Source organism: Limanda limanda, chromosome 8 (assembly GCF_963576545.1).
Source record: "Limanda limanda chromosome 8, fLimLim1.1, whole genome shotgun sequence".
NCBI lineage: Eukaryota > Metazoa > Chordata > Actinopteri > Pleuronectiformes > Pleuronectidae > Limanda > Limanda limanda.
Genome location: NC_083643.1, coordinates 474,228 through 501,318, shown reverse-complemented (window position 1 = coordinate 501,318; position 27,091 = coordinate 474,228). Strand labels below are relative to the sequence as shown.

At 46.0% G+C, this 27,091-nt stretch overlaps 1 protein-coding gene across 1 annotated transcript; it reads right to left on the bottom strand.

Annotated features, from left to right (window-relative positions):
* Nucleotides 1-101: 101 nt before the first annotated feature.
* phf21ab (PHD finger protein 21Ab) lies at nucleotides 102-22,030 on the bottom strand. The gene is made up of 18 exons (XM_061077369.1): nucleotides 21,876-22,030; nucleotides 17,868-17,907; nucleotides 17,014-17,065; nucleotides 16,623-16,712; nucleotides 15,645-15,677; nucleotides 15,491-15,556; nucleotides 12,007-12,159; nucleotides 11,454-11,675; nucleotides 8,240-8,566; nucleotides 7,976-8,080; nucleotides 7,851-7,902; nucleotides 7,664-7,743; nucleotides 7,380-7,440; nucleotides 4,281-4,387; nucleotides 3,742-3,897; nucleotides 3,376-3,451; nucleotides 3,189-3,292; nucleotides 102-1,626 (listed from the first exon to the last, which is right to left on the bottom strand). Exons 3-18 carry the CDS (start codon nucleotides 17,053-17,055, stop codon nucleotides 208-210), a joined length of 3,093 nt encoding a protein of 1,030 aa, XP_060933352.1. The 5' UTR covers nucleotides 17,056-17,065; nucleotides 17,868-17,907; nucleotides 21,876-22,030; the 3' UTR covers nucleotides 102-207.
* Nucleotides 22,031-27,091: the final 5,061 nt, after the last annotated feature.

The following is a 27,091-nucleotide window of genomic DNA, read 5'->3' as shown; positions in this document are numbered from 1 at the left end:
CAGTACGTGGATCTCTATGTAGCGCAGCTCTGTGGCCACGCCCCCTGAGAGCCATGTGACCGGGGCTGCAGATCTACCATAGACACAGTCTGACAATACAATGCAAACAAACAACATTTATACAGATTGGCAACTTCATGGCACCGTATGGTGCAAGCAAAAGTCTTTTTTTAATATATATGTTTGAGTTCCTCCAGAGACGTAGAATTACTTTGTTTTGTCCGAGCTGCTGACGAGAGCTGGCAACGAGTCCCGGGAGGGTTCTGAGGTTTTGCTGTTGTTGCTGTTGCTGCCGTCACTGTCAGCGGTCTCCTCCGGTTTCTCCTCCACCGCGGTTTCCGGAGGGTTTGCGGCAGACATCTTGTTCTCAGAGTTGGCGGTGGGGGGGCAGTCTCCTGCAGGGCTGTGGTCAGGGCCGGCCGACTCAGCTGTTCCGTTGGTGGTGGCAACCGCTAAAACCGTCGAGGTGACAGGACTGTCAACCACCGCAGGCGTCTCAGACCGGACCACCGAGTCAGCCAGGACCTCCGGAGGTGGAACCGTCCCTGTGTTAGCTCCTCCTTCTCCCCCTGGTCCTACACCCGGCCCTATCTTATCCCCTGGTCCTACACCAGGTTCCGTTTTATCCCCTGGTCCTACACCCGGCCCTATCTTATCCCCTGGTCCTACACCAGGTCTCGTCTTATCCCCTGGTCCTACACCAGGTTCCGTTTTATCCCCTGGTCCTACACCAGGTTCCGTCTTATCCCCTGGTCCTACACCCGGCCCTATCTTATCCCCTGGTCCTACACCCGGCCCTATCTTATCCCCTGGTCCTACACCAGGTCTCGTCTTATCCCCTGGTCCTACACCAGGTCTCGTCTTATCCCCTGGTCCTACACCAGGTTCAGTCTTATCCCCTGGTCCTACACCCGGCCCTATCTTATCCCCTGGTCCTACACCAGGTTCCGTCTTATCCCCTGGTCCTACACCCGGCCCTATCTTATCCCCTGGTCCTACACCAGGTCCCGTCTTATCCCCTGGTCCTACACCAGGTTCAGTCTTATCCCCTGGTCCTACACCCGGCCCTATCTTATCCCCTGGTCCTATACCAGGTCCCGTCTTATCTCCTGGTCCTACAGCGAGGCTGGTATCTGGTGCTGGGACTGTGGCGTCTTCCGGGATGGGCTGGTGGTCAGGGACCCCCCCCCCTGCTGCTGCTCCTTTCTGCTCTTGTTGGTCGTTCCCGTTGGAGGTGCTGTTTGCGGAGGAGCTCACAGCCTTTACCTTCTCTACAGAGTCTGCTTCTGGAGCAGCTTCTGGAGCAGCTTCTGGAGCAGCTTCTGGAGCAGCTTCTGGAGCAGCTTCTGGAGCAGCTTCTGGAGCAGCTTCTGGAGCAGCTTGTGGAGCAGCTTGTGGAGCAGCTTGTGGAGCAGCTTGTGGAGCAGCTTGTGGAGCAGCTGCAGAGCCAAGTGCCCGTTCAGAACTGTCCTGGACGATGGCGCCGGTGGCTTTACCCTCGGTCTCTGCCAAAGCTTTGTTGAAGTTGAACGCTTGGATGAGAAGAATTAGGTGTTTGACTTTGTCCAGGGAAAGCTGCATCTCCTTCTGCCGAGACAGGATGGTGTTTTTGGTCTCCATGCATTTCTGATGGAAGAGGGACAACAGCACTTGATTTAAAGGAGACATTTTATGCCCGTTTCACCACAGTTGACACTAGGGGGGGGAATTGGCAAAAATGTGACGATTCAATAGTATTGCGACTCTGCGATATATTGCGATACTGCAAGCAGTGGCGGTTTGGGAGGTCCCCGGAGATGCTCCCCGGAGGTGCACCGAGGTGCAGGTCCGGTCCCGGAGCACCTCCGGGGAGCATCTCCGGGGAGGTCCCCGTCCGAGGTCCGAGGTGCACCTTCCGGGGAGCACCGAGGTGCAGGTCCGGTCCCGGAGCACCTCCGTGCACCTCCGGGGAGGTCCCCGTCCGAGGTCCCCGGAGGTGCACCGAGGTGCAGGTCCGGTCCCGGAGCACCTCCGGGGAGGTCCCCGTCCGAGGTCCCCGGAGGTGCACCGAGGTGCAGGTCCGGTCCCGAAGCTAACGCTAGCAGGGCACCTTTTTTAGTAACAGGTTATTGTTGTTGGATAGTGTTGAGCACTGTATGTTATTGAAATAAAGCTATGTTTTTTTTAATATTCTAATCAAAACCTCAGTTTTTTTTTTCTCATTGCGGTGGGCTATTTAAACCGCGCCGCCCAAGTGCGCCCCCCCCAAAAAAAATGTCACCAGCCGCCACTGACTGCAAGTATTGCAATTCGATTCTGCGATATATTGCGATTCATGTCCCCCATATTATTCAAAGGCGTTACAAAAAATGAGGAAAGTAAAACTGCTCAACTCACTTCAAATGTCACATTTAATTCTGTGAACAACATTGTCTTCTACACATTAACTGAAGTGCAACAACTTTGTCCTTGAACATTCAGGACACAGGACCTTTGTAATTATTTTCTGAATAGGAGACCTCTCACATGAACACTGAGCTCCCAGCACATAACTTATGATTATTTAAATACAGTAACATAAAGCAGACATAATAGAGTAACATAAACCTGAGAATAATCATATAAATAAGAGTAACCTAGAGCTTCAATCAAATTGAGAAAAATAAACTAAAGTGTTCTACTAGAGTCCAGTCGGCTGCAAGGTCATGACCCAAAATGTTAAATTCATTTGGGAATATTGTCATTTTTGTTCAGAAAAAGCAGTTGGTCAACATGCTCAGATGTGAAAGTTCCTCTGGAACGTTACTGTATCTCCTGCAGTGGAGAACATCCTCTCCACAGACACACGAGGCATCTTTTAAACTCTGAAACTCCTCGTCATGCTTTGCCAGCCAGGGGCTGTTACATATATGATTGTAAAATATAAAATAAAAATTGCAATACTTTGTGCTACAGTATCGATATAATCGCGGGCGCAAAATATCGTGATACTGAACAGAATCGATTTCCCCCCCCACCACTAGTTGATACGGTTCCTTGGGGTCTTAATGAAATGTCTGAAACATATTTTGGTCAAAATACCACAAGGACCATTTGAAACAGCAGCTGTTGACCCTGTGTACAGCAGCCCTCCTCAGATTGACCTGTTTGAGAGCTAGTGCCCCCCCCCCCGGTCTTTGTGCTGCTGATCTGTTTCACGCGTCTCTTACCGTGATGGAGTTGCTGAGCAGCTTGACTCTCTGTTCCAGCTGCTCCCGCTCCACTCTCAGTTCAGAACTCCACTTCATCAGTTTGAGTTTCTCCTCTTCTTTAGCTGAAACAGGAAGTGAAGAAGAAAGCAGTTAACGTCACCTCGTCTGTCGCAGGTGTTTCAGGAGGAAGAGAATCTGTGGTCACCTTCTTTGTAAGCGATGTAGGAATGAACGATAGCCAGAGTTCCAGGCCAGGGAATGGCGTCTTCTTTTTTCAGGATCTGAACAGAAAAGCTCTGAGTTGTAACAGAGACTAAAACTTGGAAAAGATTTTAGGAAGATCAAATTGGCACCACCCTGTGGTGAGGCTGAGGAGGGACAAGCAATGAGGTGGATGGATGTGAAATGCAATTCTTCACTGACAAAATGAATGAGACAGGAGAACAAAAAAACAATACTGCATTATGTTCATGCTTACAAAGGATTGAACAGTCGTAAAGTTCAGCTACCGGCCCTGAGCGGCCCTGTCTGGACTGCACTGTCTCGGGATCAGTTCGGCTGCTGCGGTTACCTGATCTTGGCATTTTGGACAGATCCACATGCCTTTAGGAATGGTTTTCAGGGGCGGGTCCAGGCAGTCCAGGTGATAAACACGAGAACACGTGTCGCACATGAGCAACTGGCCACTGCGTCTGCACACAGTGCAGAAATCCTCATGGATGTCTCCCTGTGAGGAAGAATTGGACCAATCAGTTTCCCCACCGACCATCCGTGGAGAGGCAAGGCGGGGGGGGGGGGCGCCGGGATCTGGTTTAGTTTACAGTCAGCCTGGATGTCTAATGGACATGCGGTGTTCATTTACTGAGCCCACAGAGAAGTGACTTGACATTGGGGGGTTAGGATGTGTTCTGAGGTATTAAGAGTTATTAATGAGGACACTGTTCACTTTGTAAGACTGAGTCAAAGAATGGACGTATGACTGATGATTATCACATGGACACGACACTCATGGAATGTTTGTGGAGGTCTCGGGTGCAGGTGACTGACAGAGCTGCTGTGTGTGACGAGCTGTCCGACCCTGGAGCTGCCGTCTCCCCCATCGTTACTTACATCCCCACAGCTGGGGCTGGGCAGGGGGGGGGGGCGGACGGGGCTGGAGGGGGAGGTCGGAGGGAGGCTGCCCAGCTCCGGGACCAGGCTGTGTTTGGGTGGGCGACCTGGGTGAAATGAGACAGACAACAAAGACGGAAAACAAAGAAAAAAGAAAGATGGAGAGGGGGAAAAAAACAAAAACAGTCTGTATGACATACCTTGGAAAGGGAGTCTTCGTTGGCTAGCATGAGCCGGGGGAGCAGTGAGGGAGGAAGAGGGGGGGGGGGGGGGGGGGGGGGTCAGAAGCACAGACAGCAGTGTTAGTGCAGGAGACTGGCTCCATGCAAGCAGAAGCCGTGCACGAGAAACAACCTACTGACGTGGACTGGTGTCAGATGTTAACACGTTGGATTCATGACAGGCTGCGATGCCACCGCCCCCCCGCTGACAGAAGGACTCCAGCTGCGATGCAACGTGGTTTCAATTAAAGAGCAATGTAAAGCTGCTACACCTCCATGCTAGCAGCAGCTAGCGTCCCACACGTGGACCTGAGGCTGGACTCCTTCTGAACCCTTCTCTCTGGAGGATTCATTCTGTCCTCGAGACACTTCCAACCCGTCCAACCACACGTTCGACGTGTCCCAACGTCCCTTTCACCTGAAGCTACGAAGACAACGAGTCCCAACGTCCCTTTCACCTGAAGCTACGAAGACAACGAGTCCCAACGTCCCTTTCACCTGAAGCTACGACAGGTATCAGCTCATCAGTCGTCTGCTGACTGTGGGATTTGATCGTTTCCTCCTGAAAGCAGCAGCTGGACGAGAGTGAGTCTGATGAGTGAGTGAGAACCAGAGAGAGTTTCCTCCTTCTCTCCCTGAGCGTCTGTTCTCTGAGACCCCCCCCCCACCCCCCCCCGGTGAGTGGGTTCCATCTCCTGAGAGAAGAACTGACTGAGAGTCACAACCGGTCTCAACCAGCTGCAGCTGAAGAGTGAAGCTGAACTGAGATCAGTTAGAAACTAGGGATATCAGAGGTTTAGTATCGGCCGATACCGATCCCATACCGATACTAATTAAACAGTCGGATTCCCCTGGTCCGCACCAGTTGTAAGTCAGCTGCTAGGCGCCAGCCGGGAGTAGTCCCCCGCGCGAACGGAGGGTTCCCCCAGCGGGCGCCGTAGCTGAGGTGATCCGCGAGAAGGGGCCGACACGCGTCCAGAGTCGCCGCTGCCGACCTCCAACGGCCCGGCTTCTGCACCGGCGACGGACGCCACCCCGCGGTCCCAAGAAAAGGAGAAAGCCCCCGCACCAGCGACGCTGTGAGGCTCCACCGGACGAGGACCTCCACCCCCCCCCCCCCCCCCAGTGGGCTGTTAAACTCAAAAGTGACACGGGGGGGCCGATCCTTTAGCTAACACTGTAGCTCCGCACGTCGTGTTGCTTGCGTATGATGTCACTCACAGCGCACAGCATAGAATCACACTGAATAGATCAGCTGATATGGATCGGCCCATTGTCACCGAGACCCGATCTAGAAATTTCTTCAATATCGGTACCGATACAAATATCGGATCGGTGCATCCCTAGTAGAAACACTCTGAAGTTATTAAACCAGAGTTTCTCCAAGATTCAGCAGGAAACTGTGAAACATGAAGACTTCTGATCAGAGTTTGGTGGATTTGTTACAACCAGCGTTTTCCTGGAGGAGGATGGTGTTCCGAGGCCGGGGGGGAAACCCCCAGGGAGCCATGCACAGCTCCCCTCCGTCCCCTCAGTGTCAAATCAGGTCTTTTCATACACGTCAGTTATTTACTGCTCCTCTCTGAGTCTCTCTCACTCGCACTGCACGACCACAATCCACCAGCGGTGTTGAATCTGGCGCGGGACCTGCAGTGGTTCCACGGTCCTGGAGGTTTGTTGGGAGCAGCAGGTCTGACGAGATTCTTGAAGCAGGAACGACCCTGACAGCTGTTGTGGTTCAGGAAGCCGGGGATCATGGGTAATATCCAGCGTTCAGTTGTGTTTCAGTTCAATGGGACGACTCAGTAGGAGCTCAACACATTGATCAGCTTCACCTTCATTGCTCAGAACCCAATAGAATGAATTCCCATGTGTGGCTGCAGGGGGCGCTGCTGCTCAGGACGGTGACATGGTGTTGCATCACAGACCCTGAACATGGTACTGTCCATCTTTAAATCTAAACCAGCTCAGTCGCAGCCTGTTGATGACGGACGTGTTAAAATCTGACATCTTTCAAATGTTCTCCTTTTTCTCTTGAAAAACCCTGAAGTAAAATGTTGAATTATTCAGTGTTACATGATCATCCTCTAAGATTAGTAATTACAAAAGGGGCAAACAGGAAGTGGGAGCTTCTACAAATCAATTTTAGTACTTTGAGGTGTGATATTATAAAAGCCAATCCATGTTAGTCGTGTTATTACCTGGAGTTGTGTTACCAGTCCTACACATCATATTACTTTATTCTAGTCTCGTCTAATTTAGATTCGTCCAATCAGAGCATCGGACGAGAGAAACAGCAAAGTAAAAATCTAAAGACAGATCTGGTTTTAAAGCTCAAGTTCCTTCTGAGGAGCTGCAGCTGAAAATCTTCAACCACAATTCTACCTCTTCATCTTCAGATGATAAAAACATCTGCGGTCGTTCACACTGCTGATTCCTTCCATCTGATTATTGATCCACATTCTAATAATCAACGGATCAACGAGTCGCTTGTGGTCAAAAGTTCAGCTGATAATCACCGGCTCCACACACACACACACACACACACACACTAACTCAGACAGATTATTCCTCGTGTGACGTTGTAACATCTTTCTCTTTCTCTTTCTCACTCGCGGCCCGGTGACTCACAGCCGTCTTCTCCTTAACGATGGGCGTGGCCACATGCAGCCACGCCCCTGGGAACCGGCGAAGAAAAACACAACCGGTCTCGGCTCGTTTCCCGTTTCAGGGTTGTGCGACTCTTGATAATCTGCTCATAGAGATGTTTGATAAGGTTAGTGTGTTTCCTGCAGAATGTCCCCCCCCCCACCCTAGGGCTGGTCTAGGCCTGGTTGTGTTTCTAGCGGGTTAGCGTCGCAGCAGCGGTCGTACGCACCTCTCTTCCTGGTCCCCTGGTGCAGAGGACTGTTCAGGTAACTCACTGCGCTCTTCTTCCTCTGAAAGAAGGGGAGGAGTCACATGTTCATTAACACGAATCAGCTCCGACACAGGAGCCGTCACAACATTCAACAGGACGTCTCATCAGTGTTGTAGCGATGTCTTGTGGATGTATGATCCACTTTCTAAAAATAAATGTTCATCTAAACCACTCATGGCTTTTCACCTTCTTGAACCTCGTGGTTTCGTTTCAACTGATCGATGTGGGCGGAGCTAACGTACCTCGGGTTCGAACACGGCTCCGCTGTACACCGGGTTGGCCGTCGTTCTCCTCTTGCGCTCCTGTCTTTTGCTCTGAATTTCTGCAAATTAAAATTGTCAGAGTTTGAAAGCAGAGACCAAAACAGCAGCAAGGTGTGTGTGTGTGTGTGTTTGTGTGTGTGTGTGTGTGTTTGTGTGTGTAACTCACCTTCCAGGTGGTCGTGTGTTACGAGCCCCAGTGACACCATGAAGGCCAGTTTCTACAGGACAAATATAAAAACACATTTAATATGAGCTCAGCGGTGGGCCACAGACGCCATGTGTCCGTCCTACCTCCGGGTTGTCCTCCCTCTTGGCTCTGGGAGCTGGAGACGACGGCGGCGTGGAGGACGGGAGGATGACCACCCTCCTCTCTGCTCCACCTCCGGATTTAACGCTCTGCTGAGGAAGAGGACGAGGAAGAGGAGTCAAGTATGAAGAAGTGAGGTCAGGACAGAGGTCATCATCAATGTATTACAGCCAAAACTTCCAATGTTTAAGTTTGTCAGAATAACGTATTTGTTTCCTTTGTCCTCCGTGTCCCAAACGTCCTCTTACCATGGACTCGCTGCTCAGGCTGCTGATCTGGATGGGCTTGGCAGGAGTCAAGGCGGGGGTGGGTGTGTGGGCGGGGCCTGTGAGGCGGGTGGGCGTGACGGAGACGGGCGTGGTGATGATGATGCCCGTCAGCGGCGTGGAGCCGGTCTTACTGCACGGCTGCCCGTTCACGATGCGGACCTGGTGGATGGGCGCCGCCGAGGACAGCGAGGACAGCTTGGTGGCCAACATGACGGGCCGCTGTAGCAGCTGGGGGGCCGCCATCATGGGCGGGGGAGGGGCCGGGGCAATGGGGATGTTGGTGGGTGTGGCCGGTTTGGGCCGGACCTGATGACAACAAAAAGCCAATCAGGAAACAGGAATAAAATCAGCTCAAACTGCTGAGTATCGACACTGTGGAGCTCTGCCCCCCCCCCCAGTCTCCTCACGCGTTACAAGTCTTTCTGCTGTGAACGATAATCAGACAAACTCAAATCCAATTCTTCAAGTAGCACAAATTATTTTGTTTAGTCATTACGCTGAATCCTGAATCACTATTTAGTTCATGAATTATACTGAGGTAAAGCAACAGCAACTAGCTGCTAACAGTTAGCACATGGGCTAACAGTTAGCACATGGGCTAGTCGGTTAGCACATGGGCTAACAGTTAGCACATGGGCTAACCGGTTAGCACATGGGATAACAGTTAGCACATGGGCTAGTCGGTTAGCACATGGGATAACAGTTAGCACATGGGCTAGTCGGTTAGCACATGGGATAACAGTTAGCACATGGGCTAGTCGGTTAGCACATGGGATAACAGTTAGCACATGGGCTAGTCGGTTAGCACATGGGCTAACTGTTAGCACATGGGCTAACTGTTAGCACATGGGCTAACTGTTAGCACATGGGCTAACTGTTAGCACATGGGCTAACAGTTAGCACATGGGCTAGTCGGTTAGCATTAACAATTTAACCACAAAGCTAAATAATGGTTCAACCCGCTGCTGGATGTAGCTGGTTTGTCAGTGAGCTAGTCCTCACATCTCTTAAAGGTGCAGTGTGTAGAATGTAGTGACATCTAGTGGTGAAGTGTCATGTTGCAGCTGAACCCCCCCCCCCCTTCCAAACATGACAGAGAACCTGTGGCAGCTTCAGTTGTCATAGAAACTCAAAAGGTTTAGTTCATCTGAGCTACTGAAAAAAACATGGCTGCCTCCGTAGAGATGACCTTTGACCTGTTAATCCTAAAGGCAGATCTTTCATTGAACAGAACCAAGTGATGTATAACAACAATGCTGGACATTAAATGAACAACTTCTCTAAAAAAGGTATAAACTCAAATATTCATTCATTTTCTATGATTGAAGTTAAACTGAACTTCTTCTTCTGCTGGTTTTCCTGAGACCGAAGCTTCTGATGCTCGGACCAGCAGCCAGAGCTCCCAGTGCCGGCGCTCAGCACACATCAACACCACTGCACCAACTGGGGTCAACACACCGACAGCCAGGAACACACAATAACACAAAGCCGCAGGAACACAAGCTCTTACCACAGAAGGTAAACACACAGTCACACAAGCAGGAAACCTTTGATTGAACCTGTTCACAGGTCAGTGGAAAATCAAAAGAAGCACAACGAGAGGAGAAGAGGCAGCACAGAGCAAACAAGCTGTTAGTGCCACGGAGCAAGGCATGAGGGTTTGCTTTGGTGCACTCCTGCCCCCTGCTGGAGAGTCAGCCAGCCACCTCACGTGGGCCACACACACTGATCTGGGGTACGGTTTGGAGGCGGGTCTTACAGGGGACGCACCTGTGGCTGAAAGGTGGGTCGAGGCGTCAGTCTAGGAGGAGGGACAAACTGAGGAACTTTGATTGGCTGGGCGGTGGTGCTGGTGGAGGTGGTGGAGGTGGAGGAGGTGGTGGAGGTGGAGGTGGAGGAGGTGGAGGTGGTGGAGGTGGCCTGCACCTGAGACAAAACCACAGCAGGTTGTGGATCTGCTGGGACACGTACATGTAGCTGATGTTCTCCTCTGACGGCTCTAGCAGCCAGTAGCAACACACGCCGAGCAGCTCTCCTGCTTCAGATGATGCAAATGTACACAAACCCCCCCGACACGGAAACCTGCTGTGTGAGCCGCTTCCTAACGAGCCTTCTCCGAAGTGGAGGCTACATTTTGTAAAAGTTGCCCAGTTCCAGGTAGTTTCCAATAATAACATGTGAAGTACAAACATGAGCGTGTGGATGTGTAGTTCCAGTCCCACGTGTTCCTGACACGTTACACTCACAGTAACAGAAGGTAAAGGAGAGGCGGTGGACTGGAGACAGAAACTTGGACTAGAGACAGAAACTTGGACTAGAGACAGAAGAGGTCTCTGGTTCGTCTCTGGTTCGACTCCACGGAGAAACAACAAGAAGACGAACCTGGATTGATCTGTCCAACAATCCAAGAGGATTCTCCCTACCCTGTCTAGTGCCCCTGAGCAAGGCACCTTCCTCCCCCAACATCTGCTCCCCGGGCGCCGTACATGCTCCCTGCTCTGTGTGTCCTGCACCAGATGGTTCAAAGCTGAGGTTACATTTCCCTCCTTGCATGAGTGTGCATGTGTTTGGGACAAATACATGTATCTTAATCTTAATGGTATCTCACTGTGACCTTGTCTCTGACGTCTAATCCGTTCAGTGCAAGACGTCCAAATTTAAAGAAATTCTCTAAAGTCAGATTTGAGTTGACACGTATCATCTGTATTGATGAGATTCAGTCTCTGCAGCGTCATCTTAATTAACAGCCATGTTTTATACGTTCCTGGAGCTGACGACTAAAGAACTTTTCTTCAGACGTCAGGTTCCATCATGTTTTATCTAAACCGGACCTGGAAACCAAACTGAAAGTACAGAGGCTGCAGCTTCTCCCATAGCTCAATGAATTCATTCCCCAGTTTCCTGTGTGTGTGTGTGATGAACCCTGAGCTCAAGGTGTGGTCACGTGAGAGGACCTGCTGGTCAGAGACTGGTCTGACCGCTGCTCCTCCTGCAGCCACGAGACCACCAGTCCCACCACAGCTCAGCTCGCCTCATGTGACGAGCGAGTGGGTTTCACACGCCACAGCTCGACAGACCACAGTCTAAAAGCTCATTTACATCCAGGAGCTGCGCCCACGCCACTGATCTCTGCTGTCAGACTAGAGGAAGGCGATGATCACATGTGACGGCGGCGGCAACTAGAGGTTCTTACCACAATGGCGTTCTTGGACACCAGCCGCACAGGCTCTGAGCACTGATTGGTCAGCTTGCTGGCCACCTGCAGGTTGATGGGGCTGTTCTGCGAGTCCGGTTTGCAGAGAGCTGTGGTTACCATAGCGAGAGTGGGGGGGCGCTGTGGCAGGGCGGCCATGCTGGCAGCTTTCAGCACCAGAGGTAGCGTCTTGGCGGTGAGGACCGGCGTCACTGTCAGCGTCTGCAGAGGAAGAGTGAAGCCGTGATTCTGACCTCTACTTCAGTTACGTTTCCTACATTTCCCAGAATGCAACTGTGGCCACCCTGGATTTCTCTCCATTACTGTTGAATGTCAAACAAAGCAGTTTTTTTTTCCACCAAAGCAAAACGATAGTTTTACTGAGCAACAGCGCCCTCTGCAGCTCTGGGGTTTATATTGGAAACCATTTTCAAGTTCTGTAGTTTCTTCTCTACTGTTATAAACAAAAAACGTCATGAAGCATGTGTGTGTGTGTGTGTGTGTGTGTGTGTGTGTGTGTGTGTGTGTGCGTGTGTGTGTGTGTGTTTCCGACCTGCTGCAGTCCTCCAGGTATCTGCTGGCTCTGCAGCAGGTTGATTGGCTTGACGTCGCCACCTCCTGGAGGAGTTTGGACCTGCAGCTGTATCTTGGCCTCAGGTTCCTGTTTCACCAGCAGCTCCTTCCTCAGCTGCTCCACCACCTTTTTCTGAGGAGAGAAGAAGAGATGAGGACGGATGAAAGTGACTTGTATTGTAAAATTCTTTGTGTTCTATACACAATCTCTGTATAGATATGGTCCATGCATGATCCCTTCAATCCTCACTGCACTGAAACTCACACACTGAAATCAGTGGTTGAAGACAGATCACCTCCATGAGGCCGTTTGTCTTCACCAGCCACTGCAGTTTCAATCTGTAGACCCATGAGGTCACTGGGACCTTTGACCTTTGACCACAAACATCTAATCACTTCATCTTGAGTAAATATGACTATTTTTTATTCAGCGATAAATCACACATTTTAAAGAGTCTGCATGCGCTGGGTTTTAAATGACAAACACTAAATAAATGTGAGTGAGGAAACCTCAAGATTCTACATGAAGTTCTGCAGCTGGCATCTGTGTTTTCTCAGGGTATTTTTAAAAGACATTTATTTTATTGAAACCATAATTCTCAAGACACCCGCCTGCATCAGCAGTTTGAAAACCACTGCCCAAGGGTTAGTTGTCCTCTACCCTAACTGGATCCACGTGGCAGCAGTTAGTCAGAGGGAGAACTTCTGTCCTCTCAGTGAGTCACGTGGGAGAGGAGAGTTCCTCAGCTCCACAGCCTGCAGCTATTTGTCCAGTTGAAACTTGTTCACAGAGAAAACTCGTTTCGATTTACAATCACCAGGTTTCAGCTTGTGCCTCACAAAGTATTTCACCTGCACACAACCGGTGGAGCAACACCAGTCCGCGTCTCCTCACATCAACAACCTCATGACAATGAATGTGCTTGGACAACAATGATAACACCTGAAGTCACGTTTCTGTAAAGAGTCACAAGTCACAACTTCCTCTCTTTATAAAACACATTCATGTTCTTAATAGTGGATTTTATAAAAAGGCACCAAATATTTTTCTGCCGCTCTAATTCTACATTTATCTCAAAGCAGTGAGAACAAACTGCTTCACAAGGAAACATGAAAACAAACAGACAATGTGCCGGCAGGAGATAAAAATAGGATTCAGGCTGAAAGCAGTTAAAAATAAAAAACTCAAGACAAATAAAAAAACAAGCGAAACAAAGACGGCGTTCAGGCTGAAGACAAACACTGAAGTTACAGAGCTGCTTAGGACCTTCTCTTCTCTTTTTAAAAAGCATCATTACTCGCTTCAACTGTTCTGTCCCGACTGACCCTGAACACATCACCTCCGTCCCCCACCAGACTCAACCCGGAGCATTTAGAAAACACTGAGAAGTTCATTATTCTTTACAGACAAACAGCTGTCTCTCGTGAAGTGCATCTCTCATTTCTTTCAGTAACTTGTTTGATTCCATCTGAAGTCGTTTTGCTCCCGCAGCTGATCGTGGACGTAGCTAACGAGAGTGGCGCCTGCGCGGTGATGATTAAACATGGCGGCGGCTGCATCGTGTGCGTTTTGTGGTTCTGGAAGTTTTATCTCAGTTTTACAAGGTGTCTCTGGTTTGTGTTCACGTTTAAAATCCGTCACATCAGCAGAATCCTTGTTGAGTGAAGAGAAACTTTATCAACTTCGTGAAACGCAAACGACTAATTCTAACGGTTTGAGCCGTCTTGTAAATTCAGCAAATGTTACACATGAAGTATTTTTCTTTCTATGTGTAAAAAACCTTTGTGTGCTTTTTCTCAGTGTGTTAAAAGGCAACACATTTCATCTCAGCAGACGCTGATGTGTTTGTTTGCAGGTAGAGCGGAGGATCACCAGGAAGAAGAAGAAGAAGAAGAAGAAGAAGAAGATTCACTTCACACCGGAGGTGAAGACTGTTGGGAGGAAACCTGCTGCTGGTTTTTATTTCTGCCTCCAAAGCAGAAACAGGAAATAGCTAGAATCTCCGCACTGCAGTTTCCGTGAACATATTTCTAGTTAAATATTTTCCCCAGATTCATTTATTTTCCGTGGCCAAAGTGCTGCTCATGAAGGGAACTACTGGGTTTCTCTAGACATTGTAAGGTCTCGACTTGATTTGGCCTTTGAATAGCTTTTATTTTATTAATTAGTTTGTTCCAGGTAGTTTCTGAAGCATTTTTTGTTAACCTGTTTAGTGCTATATAAATAAAGTTTGTATTATTATAATGAGGCCACAGTGACCACTGATATTTAATAACTTCATCTTTGAGTCCAAGTGGCAACCGATCAAAAGTTGAAGAAGTTCCCTCAAGTCAGTTTTATAATCACATTGAAGAAAAAACGTGTTTCTGAGGCCACCGTGACCTTTGACCTTGGACATCTGATGAGTTAATCTGTGAGTTCACGTGAACACGTGTGATTTCCCTTTAGACGGACCTGACATTTGACATTCACAAGGCAAAACATGCGTTTGAGAGGTCAGTGACCTTTGACCACCGAATTCTAATCAGGTCATCTATGAGTCAAAGTGGACGGCACCAGATCAAACTCTCTATGGGCCGTCCTTATATATATCACGGGAAGGTGAAGGTGACCTTGACCTTTGACCTTCATCTTTGAGTCCAAGTGAACGTTTGTAACAGATGTGAAGACGTTCCCTCAAGCTGATCTCAAGAGATCACATTCAGGAAAAACATAAACATACTTTTTCAGGTCACCGTGACCTTGACCTTCAGCCTTTGGCTACCAAAATGAAATCCATTCATCTATGAGTCCAAGTGAATATTTGTACCAAATTTTGAAACGATTCCCTCAAGGTATTCCTGAGTTTCCACGTTGACGAGAAGCGACGGACGACATGATGGCGTCTGCTCAGAGGCGTCAAAACATGCCAGAGCTTTTCTTGTGAATTTAATTTAACAACATTAAAGAACGTAACTGAAAATGTTGAATAAGGTATTTGTTGTTTCAGTCAAATCAAGTTTCCACAGCAGAGCTTCTGAAACCACGCCCCCTGCTGGTCGCGCCTAAGTGTCCACAAGAGATTGTTGTTTTAATGATCCTGTTCAAATCTAAATTTAAAAACCATAATATTAAGAAGATTCATTCTTCTTCCAGCAGAAAGTGGAGAGATGAAAACATGTCGATAACACACGGTGGCTCGAGAGGTGCAGAGAAAAATATTAATATCGCCATAATTAAAATGTTCAGTTATAATACCTATGAGAGAGTTAATACATATTTAGTTAATGTTTCTATTTTTAGAAATCTTATTGATGAAAAACATGTCAGATTTCTGTATTTTTACTTTTGTACCTTTATCATTCTTTCATGGTTTATTGACTAACAGAACCGTTCAGGTCCTATCACAGCGGTGTGTGTGTTTGTGTGTGTGTATGTGTGTGTGTATGTGTGTGTATGTGTGTGTCTGTGTGTGTTACTGTACCTGCTTCTCGCTCAGTGCTGTGATCTTTGCTTGGAGTTCGTGCAGCTGCTTCTTCAGATCGGCGTTCTGAAACACAAGAGCCAATGGGATGAGAGGGATCAGAGCAGGTGTGAACCGGCTGCAGCGTTCAGACAGAAGGGGGGGGGGGGGTTACCTGAGGGTCCTGCTTCATCTGGGCAACGAGTTTCTGTAGAAGAAGACAAGACACAGTTAGACACATACAAATAACAGGGACACCTACTGGTCACCACAGAGAACTACAACCTGCTGACACTCAACCAGAGGCGCTTGAGTATTTCTCAACCTTTTACTTTTACTCGACATTTTAACACAAATATCTTTTATTACTTTCTACTTCTTACATTTTCAAAACAGGATCATAACTTTTGTGTGAATGGATTTGAGGTGAATCATGTTTTTGTTTTGTCTTCCCAGCATCAAGACACATTCCTGCCTAAATGGACGATAACAGACAACTGCTTGTTGTGTGTCCATCAGTGCAGATCACACACAAACACAACACAACGTCAAAGACACATTGAGACGAAACAGACAAGAGACTCAAATCTGGAGAAGAGGCGACGAGCGTCTGTCCGTGATGAGAAGAAATCACACGGAGGAAAGTGAAGAACCAAACAACATCACTGACGGCAACACAACCTTCTCCATCGCTGGACATGATGAACAACACTTCACTCAACACACGTCGTCCTCACGGAACATTTTACATGTCACAAACTTTTCTTACTTTAACCGGTTTTTAGTTGATTGACTTAAAAAGTAAAATAAAAAACTGGTTTAAGTAGAATAATCTTTCAACGACATCATATGACACGAGTCTCAGTTACTGGAGCAAAGTGTGAACGTCTCCTTCGTCTCATGAGTCAAAATCTGCTCCACATTTTTAAGCTTCCATCACAAAGTTTTAGTGTTTTGCCAAATAAAATAAATCTTTCTTATTAGACCATTAGGTAAATTAACAACTACAATGCAGTTGTTAAGCTCCTGACATTCATACGTCAACATAAGAAACATATTGATGACAAATGATGTGAAATCGTGGTCGAACACGGAGCCTCGGCTGCAACCGTCAGAAAACTGAATCAAAGCTGAATCAAGGAGCGAGTCTCACCTGATGGATCTGGATCTCCACCTTCAGAGCCTCCTGTAATGTCTGTAATTCCATCATGGATCCAGTCAGTCTGCCAGCCGATCGATCAGCCTGGAGAGAGAGAGAGAGACACACACACACACAGACACACACACAGGACAACTCAGGAGAAACGTCTAAAAAGACAGTTCAACAGAAATCATCAGTATCGGGGCTGGGGTCACAGCTGTTGTCATAGCAACCGGAGGTACTGCAGCAGACAGACTTCCTGTGTGAAGCTGACAATGACCAATGCCTTCAAGGTCAAACCAGGTCACAGGAGAAGCACCATCACACACTGAACCTTCTACACTACAGTTATTAATATTACAAAGTAATCACACAAATTCTGTTTCTGAAACTGGGTTTTTACCTTAACACCGTGTCCAGTAGGAAAACCATCCAACTGAAGCATTAAAGTGCCGCTGGAAACAAAACATTCTCAATTAAACTCAACTTTTCATTATGATTCAACAGGCTGCATGAGAATGTGTTGAATAATTATAATATGCAATCACAAGAGGTTGTTATTGTCATCATCATTGATAATCATCTAATCCAAGGCAACTTGTCCCTTCACTTGTTAATCATCAAGTAACTTTACAAACAAGACTTTCAAAGTCTCTGTTAAAAGAAATAATTAACTCTGAATTATTCCATGTAAAACAGTAAATTCAAAACTCAAATGACAAGTTTCATCAACTTGATTTTTACCAATAATGAGACAAACAATTACAAAAACAATGTCCATTTCAAAAACGTTATTCAGAAACTAATCATATCTTCCTCTTCTTTGTTCATTTCAGAACTTTTATCTCTAAAATTGATCATTCATTGTTTATGTATGTTGCTACTATTAGTATTTAATTACTGAATTAGTTACACTTCAGCTACATTATTACCAGCAGTGTGAATGAAAATCAGTTATTTGCAGAAAATCAGTTACATTCAATAAAATTCTATTAATTACATAAAAAAAACATTAACTAAACAATTACAATGTTACCGGAGGTTTAAATGAAATAAATGACATGTATGTTATTTTTAATAGTAGTAAATAACTTATCTAACTGACACATTATAATCAAGTTATTATCAAAGTTAAAATAGTTGTTGAATTAGATGAGCATTAATAGATCTTTGTGATTATTAAATAAAAATACAACTTTAACCTGTTGAATGTCTTGATTGAATGATTGTTTAATGAGATGAGATTTGAGGACTCACCACCTGGCTGTGGGACTGGACTCCACCCCTCTGTGCTGCCCTGTAACACAGAACAATCACACACTTACCAACACAGTTTAAAACAAACCAGTGTCAGAGCAAGAAACTAACAAAGGACAACCTCTGATTCTTTATTAATAAATATTGAAAATACTCAAAATTAACCCTTTAAATATTGGTCATAAAACAACAAAGACAATTTTCTTCTATTTAACCTGGTTGTTACTTCTTTCAGATCTTATAATATAGTTATGCTCTTTTGGTCTAATTTAATTGAGATTTTTCTGTTTGATTTAACGCATTTATAAAATATTAAATTAACCTTGAATGCATATCTTCCAGAATTTAAAAAACTAATCTTACATTGGACATATTTCTACTAGAGCCACAAAGTGAAGTAAATTCCTGTTTCATTAAAGTAATTTCCAGAGTGAAAATGTGAAATACTCGTGGTTTCTGCAGATGAGAACATCCTCTTGTTCATATTTCACAGGGATAGAAATTGAAAAATCCATAAATAAATTGAACATTAAACTGAATATGTTAAGTTTGAGCTGTGAACAGACAGATCAGATTAAACAAGGACTCTGGATCAATCACCCCAGGCTGTGGAATATTCTGATGTGAACATTTCTGACATTTTACAGATGAAAGAAAATAATCCAGAAATTAATCAGAAGAAAAAGAAAAAGACTTAGTTTCTGTCCAACTCTGCAGCAGCACATGACTGTCAGAAGATATGGATTATAATAACTATACAATGAATCATTTATATAATGTTTAAACACTTAATGTGTATAACTCAAAAATGTTTACCTTTAAAAAAGTTTTCAGTATAAAGTAACACATAATACTAATACTCAAAAAGAAGGACAGTTTCCTTGTCATGGAGTATTTGTACTTTTACTCAAGAAAAAGCTCTGAGCACTACTGAGTACATTTCCTCAGGTAGTATTCTGAATACTTGCACTTTCCTTGACTACGGGAAGTGTAGTACTTTCTACTTCACTGCATCTGTTTTCTTATTGAACTGCAGAATACAGTTATGATTCACTCGACAGTGTTTTTTTCCTGCGGTGGTATTTTGTGACAGTTTTGATGTGATGTTGACTTTGTTACATTACTCCTCTGGTTTGTTCATTTACCTCAAGTACCTACAAACTCAAGTATCTGTACTTACAGTGACTAAACATAACTGTAAGGACTATAGTACATGTATCTGGTAGATTGGACTACTTGGTTAGCAGCAGTATGTGAAGGAGGGCTGTTGGTTGGAGTAACTGCTCCCTGGGTGGTGCTCGGAGGAAACTTCCATCAGATCTTAAGAACCTGAAAACTAGTACTACTTCTACTACTGTGGTATTATGATATTACAAATGAAAGTACATTATTTGTGGTTTTATTAAATGTGGTAAACAGAAGTATTATGTATTGTGAAATGTAAACATTCAAGTATAAGTACATTCAAATTTGAATTAAGTTCAACACTTGAGTACATCACTACTACATCTAGTACCACAACAATTACTACCGCTACTACCACTATCATTACTACTACTACCACAACCGTTACTACTACTACCACAACCGTTACTACTACTACCAATCCTGTTACTACTACTACCACAACCATTACTACTACTACAACAACCACAACCGTTACTACTACTACCAGAACCATTACTACCACTATCATTACTACTACTACTACAACCGTTACTACTACTACCACAACCGTTACTACTACTACCAATCCTGTTACTACTACAACCATTACTAGTACTACCACAACCATTACTAGTACTACAACAACCATAACTACTACTACAACCACAACCGTTACAACTACTACCAGATCCATTACTACCACTATCACTACTACTACTACCACAACCGTTACTACTACTACCAGAACCATTACTACCACTATCATTACTACTACTACCAATCCTGTTACTACTACTACCACAACCTTTACTACTACTACAACAACCACAACCGTTACTACTACTACCACAACCAGTACTATAACTACAACAACCACAACCGTTACTACTACTACAACAACTATTACTACTACTACAACCATGACTAGTACTACCACAACAGTTACTACTACTACCATAACCATTACTAGTACTAAAACAACCATTACTAGTACTACCACAACCGTTACTACTACTACAACAACCATTACTAGTACTAAAACAACCATTACTACTACTACAACTGTTACTATTACAACCATAACTAGTACTACCACAACCGTTGCTAGTACTGTGTGTGTCTCTCTGTGTGTGTGTGTTTGTACAGATATCTTTGTGAGCTCACTTAGTGCCCCCCTGTCTGTGTGTGTGTGTGTCAGTGTATCTCTGTGTGTGTGTGTGTGTGTCTGTCTGTCTCTGTGTGTGTATGTGTTTGTTTGTCTCTCTCTCTCTCTCTCTGTGTACGTGTGTCTCTCTCTCTCCTTCTGTGTGTCTCCGTCCCTCTGTGTGTCTGTCTCTGTGTGTCTGTCTCTCTGTGTGTGTATGTGTCTCTCTGCGTGTGTGTGTGTGTCTCTCTCTCTCTGTGTGTCTCTCTGTCTGTGTGTGTGTGTGTGTGTGTCTCTATCTCTGTGTGTGTGTCTCTCTCTGTGTGTTTGTCTCTCTCTCTTTCTGTGTGTGTACGTGTGTCTCTCTCTCTCCTTCTGTGTCTCTCTCTGTCTCTCTGTGTGTGTGTGTATGTGTCTGTCTCTGTGTGTGTGTCTGTCTCTCTCTCTCTCTCTCTGTGTGTGTGTGTATGTGTGTGTCTCTCTGTGTGTGTGTGTGTCTGTCTCTGTGTGTGTGTCTGTCTCTCTGTGTGTGTGTGTGTGTCTGTCTCTCTGTGTGTGTGTGTGTGTATATGTGTGTGTCTCTGTGTGTGTGTGTGTGTGTCTGTCTCTCTCTCTGTGTATGTGTCTCTCTGTGTGTGTCTCTCTCTCTCTCTCTGTGTGTGTGTGTATGTGTGTGTCTCTCTGTGTGTGTGTGTGTCTGTCTCTGTGTGTGTGTCTGTCTCTCTGTGTGTGTGTGTGTGTGTGTGTGTGTGTGTGTCTGTCTCTCTGTGTGTGTGTGTGTGTATGTGTGTGTCTCTCTGTGTGTGTGTGTGTGTCTGTCTCTCTCTCTCTGTCTCTCTCTCTGTGTGTGTCTGTCTCTCTCTCTCTGTGTATGTGTGTGTGTGTGTGTGTGTCTGTCTGTCTCTCTCTCTGTGTGTGTCTGTCTGTCTCTCTCTCTGTGTGTGTCTGTCTCTCTCTGTCTCTCTGTGTGTGTCTGTCTGTGTGTTAATTGCACTAATTGCTCCCCGGGTGGGACCTGAAGTTTCCGGGTAACTTCCCTCAGCAGCGGAGCTAAGATGGAGGTTTGACTTCAGTGAAGTGCAACAAACTGAGGAAACATTCACAACATGTCCCCGGTGTCCAGGCACCTGGAGCCGGGGACATGCCCGCCTCGGTCCCGCTGGAGGAGCCGGGCTCGGGACCGACCCCCCCCACCCCTTGTCTCCCCTTGTCTCCGACCCCCCCCCCTGTCTCCGCGGAGGCTGAGGGACGCCACCGAGAACAAGTGGATCACGTTAGCAGTAGCCGCTAATGCTAGCCCGCTGCTAGCTGCGATGCTAACGCTACCAGCCACGCTGACAACTTCCCCCGGAGAGGACGCAGCCCCGGGCCGCGGGCAGAGGCTCGCGGCCGGCGGGGGACACGCAGCTCGCTCGGTCGCTCCCCCGGAAGACGCCATCTTCTCCCGGCACGGAGGCAGCGAGCGGCCGCGGCTCGGAGTGTCCTCGGCCCCGCGTCCTCCACAACATCAACTCCGGAGTAAGAACCGGCTGGAGACACAGAGACACGCCGGGCTGCTGCACCCGAGCACCGGGGCCAGCTGCCCGCCTGCCCGGGGACCGGTCCCCTCCCCGGCCGGCCCGAGCCCAGGCTCCAGGGAAAGTTTGACAGGAGAGGAAATTAAAGTTATGAAATTAAAAAGCCCGATGGTCACTCACTCAGCAGCAGTCCTCCTCCTCCAGGTGGAAGGCTCTCCCGCGGCCGCTCGCTGCTCCGGCCCGGCTGAGAGGCGCTGCTGCCCGGCTGCTGCTCCGCTGCTCGGCCGCGGCTCCGGGACAAAAACACTTTCACACAAAAAGAGTAAAAACAGAGAAACTGAATCTACAAAACAAGAAGAACTCTTCTTCAGTCTCATCCAGCCCGGCCGCAGCACCGCACAGATCCCTGCGCGCGGCGCTGGGGGAAGCGGACAACAACCGGTCCCCGGTCCGAGCCCGGCTCGGTTCTCCGGCTCCGGGGGGCCCGCGGGCGGCCGGGCCCGGGGAACCGGCTCCGATGGACCCGATGCACCGAGCCGCGCGCCCGGGAAACGTGTTCGGAAAGCGGACTAGTTTCTGTGTCGGTGCGGCGAATTTATTTCACTTTGCCTAAGGAACGGCGGTGCTCCGGCTCCCATTGCCTAGGGAAAAGACCCGGATGTAAACTCACCGAAACTCTACGGAGAGAGAGTCCGGGCGCGCGCACATGAACGCGCTTCGAGTGGAACTCAGCAGTTTGTTGTTGTTGTTTATTTGTTGTTTTTATTATGTAACCGACTGTTTGTGTTCATTCCTCAGAGGAGGAGCCGGACCTCCTCCTCTTCCTCCTCTTCCTCCTACCCCTCCTCTTCCTCCTGGTACTCTTACTTGCCTTTCTTCTTCCTCTCCCTCCTCTTCTTTCTCTTCCTCCTCTTCATGCACATCCTCTTACTCCCCCTCCTCTTCTACCTCTTCCTCCTCTTCCTCCCCCTCCTCTTCTTCCTCTTCCTCCTCTTCATGCACATCCTCTTCCTCCCCCTCCTCTTCTTTCTCTTCCTCCTCTTCCTCCCCCTCCTCTTCTTCCTCCCCTCCTCTTCTTCCTCTTCCTCCTCCTCAGTTTCTTCCTTATGTCAGATTTTTAAAACAAACAGGAAACAAACTGCAGCTTTAAACCACTGAACGTGAGTCCGTCATGTTCCAGCAGAACTAAATTAATACAGACTTTTCTTTTTTCTTTACACGTCTTCAGTTTTATTTGATCTGTGATGCTCTATGTTGTTCTTTTCTTTATTCTCTCTTCTCTTTTGCAGTTTAATATTCTTTCAATAACCTTTATTGATACTCAATCATTAGTGGGAGACGTGTTCACTGGTAAAAAAATCTATATAAAATATACAACTAGTTTTATCATGAAACCTTAAGAAATTAGGAACGTTATGTTTATGCAAATTAATTAATATATATATATGTATGTATATAGCACCTTAAAAAATGCTTGACATAGAGGACACGTCAACAAACAACAGAACAAAACATCAAAAAGAATGATCTTTCAAATCAAAGACAACAGCTAAAATAATACATCATTTAAAAGTAATGGTAAAAGAATCAAGTAAAGACTTTTTCAGACATCTGATATTTGTCTGAATCAATATCAGAAATATTAATAAATCGAAGAATAAACAGATCTTATATACAGAGAGAGGTGTTAAGACTTTTACTTGAGGTGAGGTCTGGAGACAAAGTTCAAAGTCAGGACCTGTTATACCACATCTCCTCAGCAGAGGGCGACACAACACAACTAGACCACATGAAGTGTGTGTCCTCTCACACACGTCTCTCTATAGTTGTGAGGACACTCATTGACACAATGCAGTGCCTAGCCCCTTACCTTAACCTTCACCTTAACCTAAACCTAAACCTTAACCTTCACCTTCACCTAAACCTAAACCTAAACCTAAACATAAACCTAACTCTCACCCTATGACCTAGTGTTAACCCTCAAACAGCCCAGACAAAAGGTCCTCACAATGTTGATATTCAAACAAAATTGTCCCTCATAACTATAGATAGACACACACACACACACACGCACACACACACACACACACACACACACACACACACACACACACACACACACACACACACACACACACACACACACACACACACACACACACACACACACACACACACACACACACACACACACACACACACGCGCACACAGATACAGGTTGATTCCATCTTAAATCTATTGATTAGATTCACTGATGTAGAAAACGATTTGTAACTGATCCTCCATCAGTGTTGGAGAAATTTTAGTTGAACAAATTGTAAGACAACAACTTGTTAATATATTTACATTACGTTTGTACTCTGATAATACTAAATAAACAGCTTTTAGTTTGTCTCTGTCGATTCAACTCCCAGTTCAGATGCAGTGACACACAGAAACCACCGGAGGGCGCAGAACACATATCACCATATGAGTCGATCACACATATATATATATATATATATATATATATATATATATATATATATATATATATATACAGCATTGAGCAGAGATTGTTTTAGTGTAGAAACACTCTTCTGTAGAAACACTTGAACAAGCATCAGTGAGATAAGAACGACCTGAAATGACAGAAACCATCCGTGACATATTTATTAACGTCTACTTAGATTTTTTAGTTTTTGTCATGTCCCATCTGCTAACATGGAGGAGAAAGGTTTATGATAATCAATCAATCAATCAACTTTTATTTGTATAGCCCATATTCACAAATCACAGTTTGTCTCATAGAGCTTTAACATGGTGAGACATCCTCTGTCCTTAACCCTCAACAAGAGTCAGGAAAAACTACTAAAAACCCTTTTAACAGGTGAAGACACGTAGAAACCTCAGAGAGACACATGTGAGGATCCGTCTCCCAGGACGGACACAAGTGCCACAGATGTGTAGAGGAGAACATCATCAGGAGAAAGGTTTAGCAGCAATGATGAGGGGAAATATTTTGAAGAATAACTTCAATACTATATGTCAGGTAGTCCTGCTGCATCATAGTCTCTGGTCAGCAGCAAGATCAGGATCCAGCAAGACCAGATCCACTATAGTCCACAGTCATTGTCCACTGGCACCAGTTAGGATCCATCATCAGCTGCCACCTCGGTCCTGGTCCACCACCATCCGATGCCAACGTGATACAGGATCCTCCATTACCATAGGGTTGCAAAATTCCGGGAATATTCAAAGTGGGAAACTTTCCATGGGAATAAACGGGAATATACGGGAATTAACGTGAATAAACGTGAATAAACTGGAAATGTTGTGGCTAATTTATACTAACTGTATTTACCTTGTCATATACAGACATAAATATAAACATTTTGTTGTGTCATAGGCTGATTTGAGCCCTGAGGAAACTTTGGGCACTTGACTATATGCTTCTGCATCGTTGTGTCATTCTTAACATAGGTCTTTGCACAGTATTTGCAAATGTACACAGCCTTTCCTTCTACATTGGATGAGGTGAAATGTCTCCACACATGAGAGAGTGCACGTGGCATTGTTCTGTAGAATAAGATGAGAAAAAAGTTTGTAAAAAACACTAATGCAATGCCAGAGATATAAATAGTTAGCCAAACAATTGGAATCGTCTGTAAACATATTTTACAATTGATGGATAAATGAATGGAAATAGTCTAGATGAACAGATGAACAATCCTCAATCAGCATGCTAATATATTTTCCCAGTAATATCATGGAAACTTACCTGACTAGTCCTTCACTCTACAGCAGGCCTCAGTAGCCCTGCTGTAGAGTGAAGCATGCTGGGAGTTATCTGTGCATGTGATGGAAGAATGACCAGTGGAGGGTTGAAATTCAACGTGCAGTGTGTGCTGCATTCCATACATCTTTAAAAGTAGAGTTTTGAATGATGTTTTTATTGCTCAGCGTTTGATTTGCGTAATTTTTTTTTTTTTCAAAATTCCCAAAATTCCCGAGCTAAACTTCCCATGGAAACTTTCCACCCCTTTGCAACCCTAATTACCACTACGATCAGCCGGCGCGATACAGAATCCACCAAACTGGATGTGCCACTCAGCTGTGGTCCTGGATCTGTTGGCGATGAGGCACAGGGACTCCGGGGGAAGGGGTCAAGGGTCAGAAACATGTATGATGAGATATGAATTACTTTGATGTGATAAGGATGGAGAAGAGGAAGGAGGAGCTGGAGAGAGAAGCTCCGTGTGTCATGTGTCATGAATTCCCTCTGCACCATCAGGTGTTTTTGCCTTGTAATCAATGATACAATGATAGAGGCTACACTGAGACTCAAGGTAAATCTGACTGGCTCCTGGTTTGTGTGGTAGTACCATGAAAACCATGTGGCCCTGTAGCCATATAATGCAGTCTATCATTGTTCCATTAGATGGGTCTGACTTGGTCTGACTGTATCTGACCTGATCCATCAGCAGCTGCAGTTAAAACACACGGACGAGTCGCACACGTTCTAGTAGTTACTTTTACACACAACAACACACACACACACAGCTGTTTTCTTTGTTAATGAATATTAACGGTCACCGCCTATTCCAGAAAATCTCTGCACCTTAGCGCTGTACGTGCCCATAACTCTGTCACTGTATATAATGTTTCGTTTTATATTGTTTTTGATGTGCACCAACCACACCAAGGCAATTTCCTGTATGTGCAAATATACTTGGCAATTAAAAGAATTCTGATTCTGATCCTGATTCTACCGACCGATCTCCACGCGTTTGGGTTTTAGTTGCAGATGAAAACGATGTTTTGAAATTCCTCTGTTTTTGCACGAATAACAACGAAGAGCAAAATTAATAGAGAACTTTGTCTCAGCTGAAAAGGTGAATGATGGTGTAAAGTGAACAATTTACAGACTCACTAACTTTCAGGAGATTAAAGTCATCACATCGTCTCGAGAGAGAATTGAACACACAACGTTTTTCTTCTTTATTAATCACCACATTACAAATACTACGACGCACATGAAACAACAACAGGGTCAGATTTTAACACTGTACATTTATGGATATACGGTTTCATAAAACGCATCTGTATTCTGAAACATGAGACACGTCATGTGTGTCACAGAAGCCTTCAGCCAATCAGAGCAGAGTTGTGATGTCACAGCGGTTCTGCAGCTGGAGAACATCTGTCGAACTGGAGCCAGTTCCCCCCCGCCATGGGTCAAGGTCACGTGACCTGGTGACATTTTGCAAATGTTGATGAAGTCAGAAAAAATTCTAACCATCATGTATGTAGGACCAGATACAGACAGAGACAGAGACAGAGACAGAGACAGAGACAGAGACAGAGACACAGAGACAGACACAGACACAGACACAGACAGAGACAGAGACGCAGA

Excerpts from the sequence above, each read along its gene's own strand:
- phf21ab (XM_061077369.1), bottom strand. The coding sequence starts at position 17,055 with ATGCTTCAGTTGGATGGTTTTCCTACTGGACACGGTGTTAAG. Across the intron at positions 16,713-17,013 it reads CTACTGGACACGGTGTTAAG|GCTGATCGATCGGCTGGCAG; the intron begins GTAAAAACCCAG and ends CTCTCTCTCCAG. Across the intron at positions 11,676-12,006 it reads TACCTGGAGGACTGCAGCAG|ACGCTGACAGTGACGCCGGT; the intron begins GTCGGAAACACA and ends CTTCCTCTGCAG.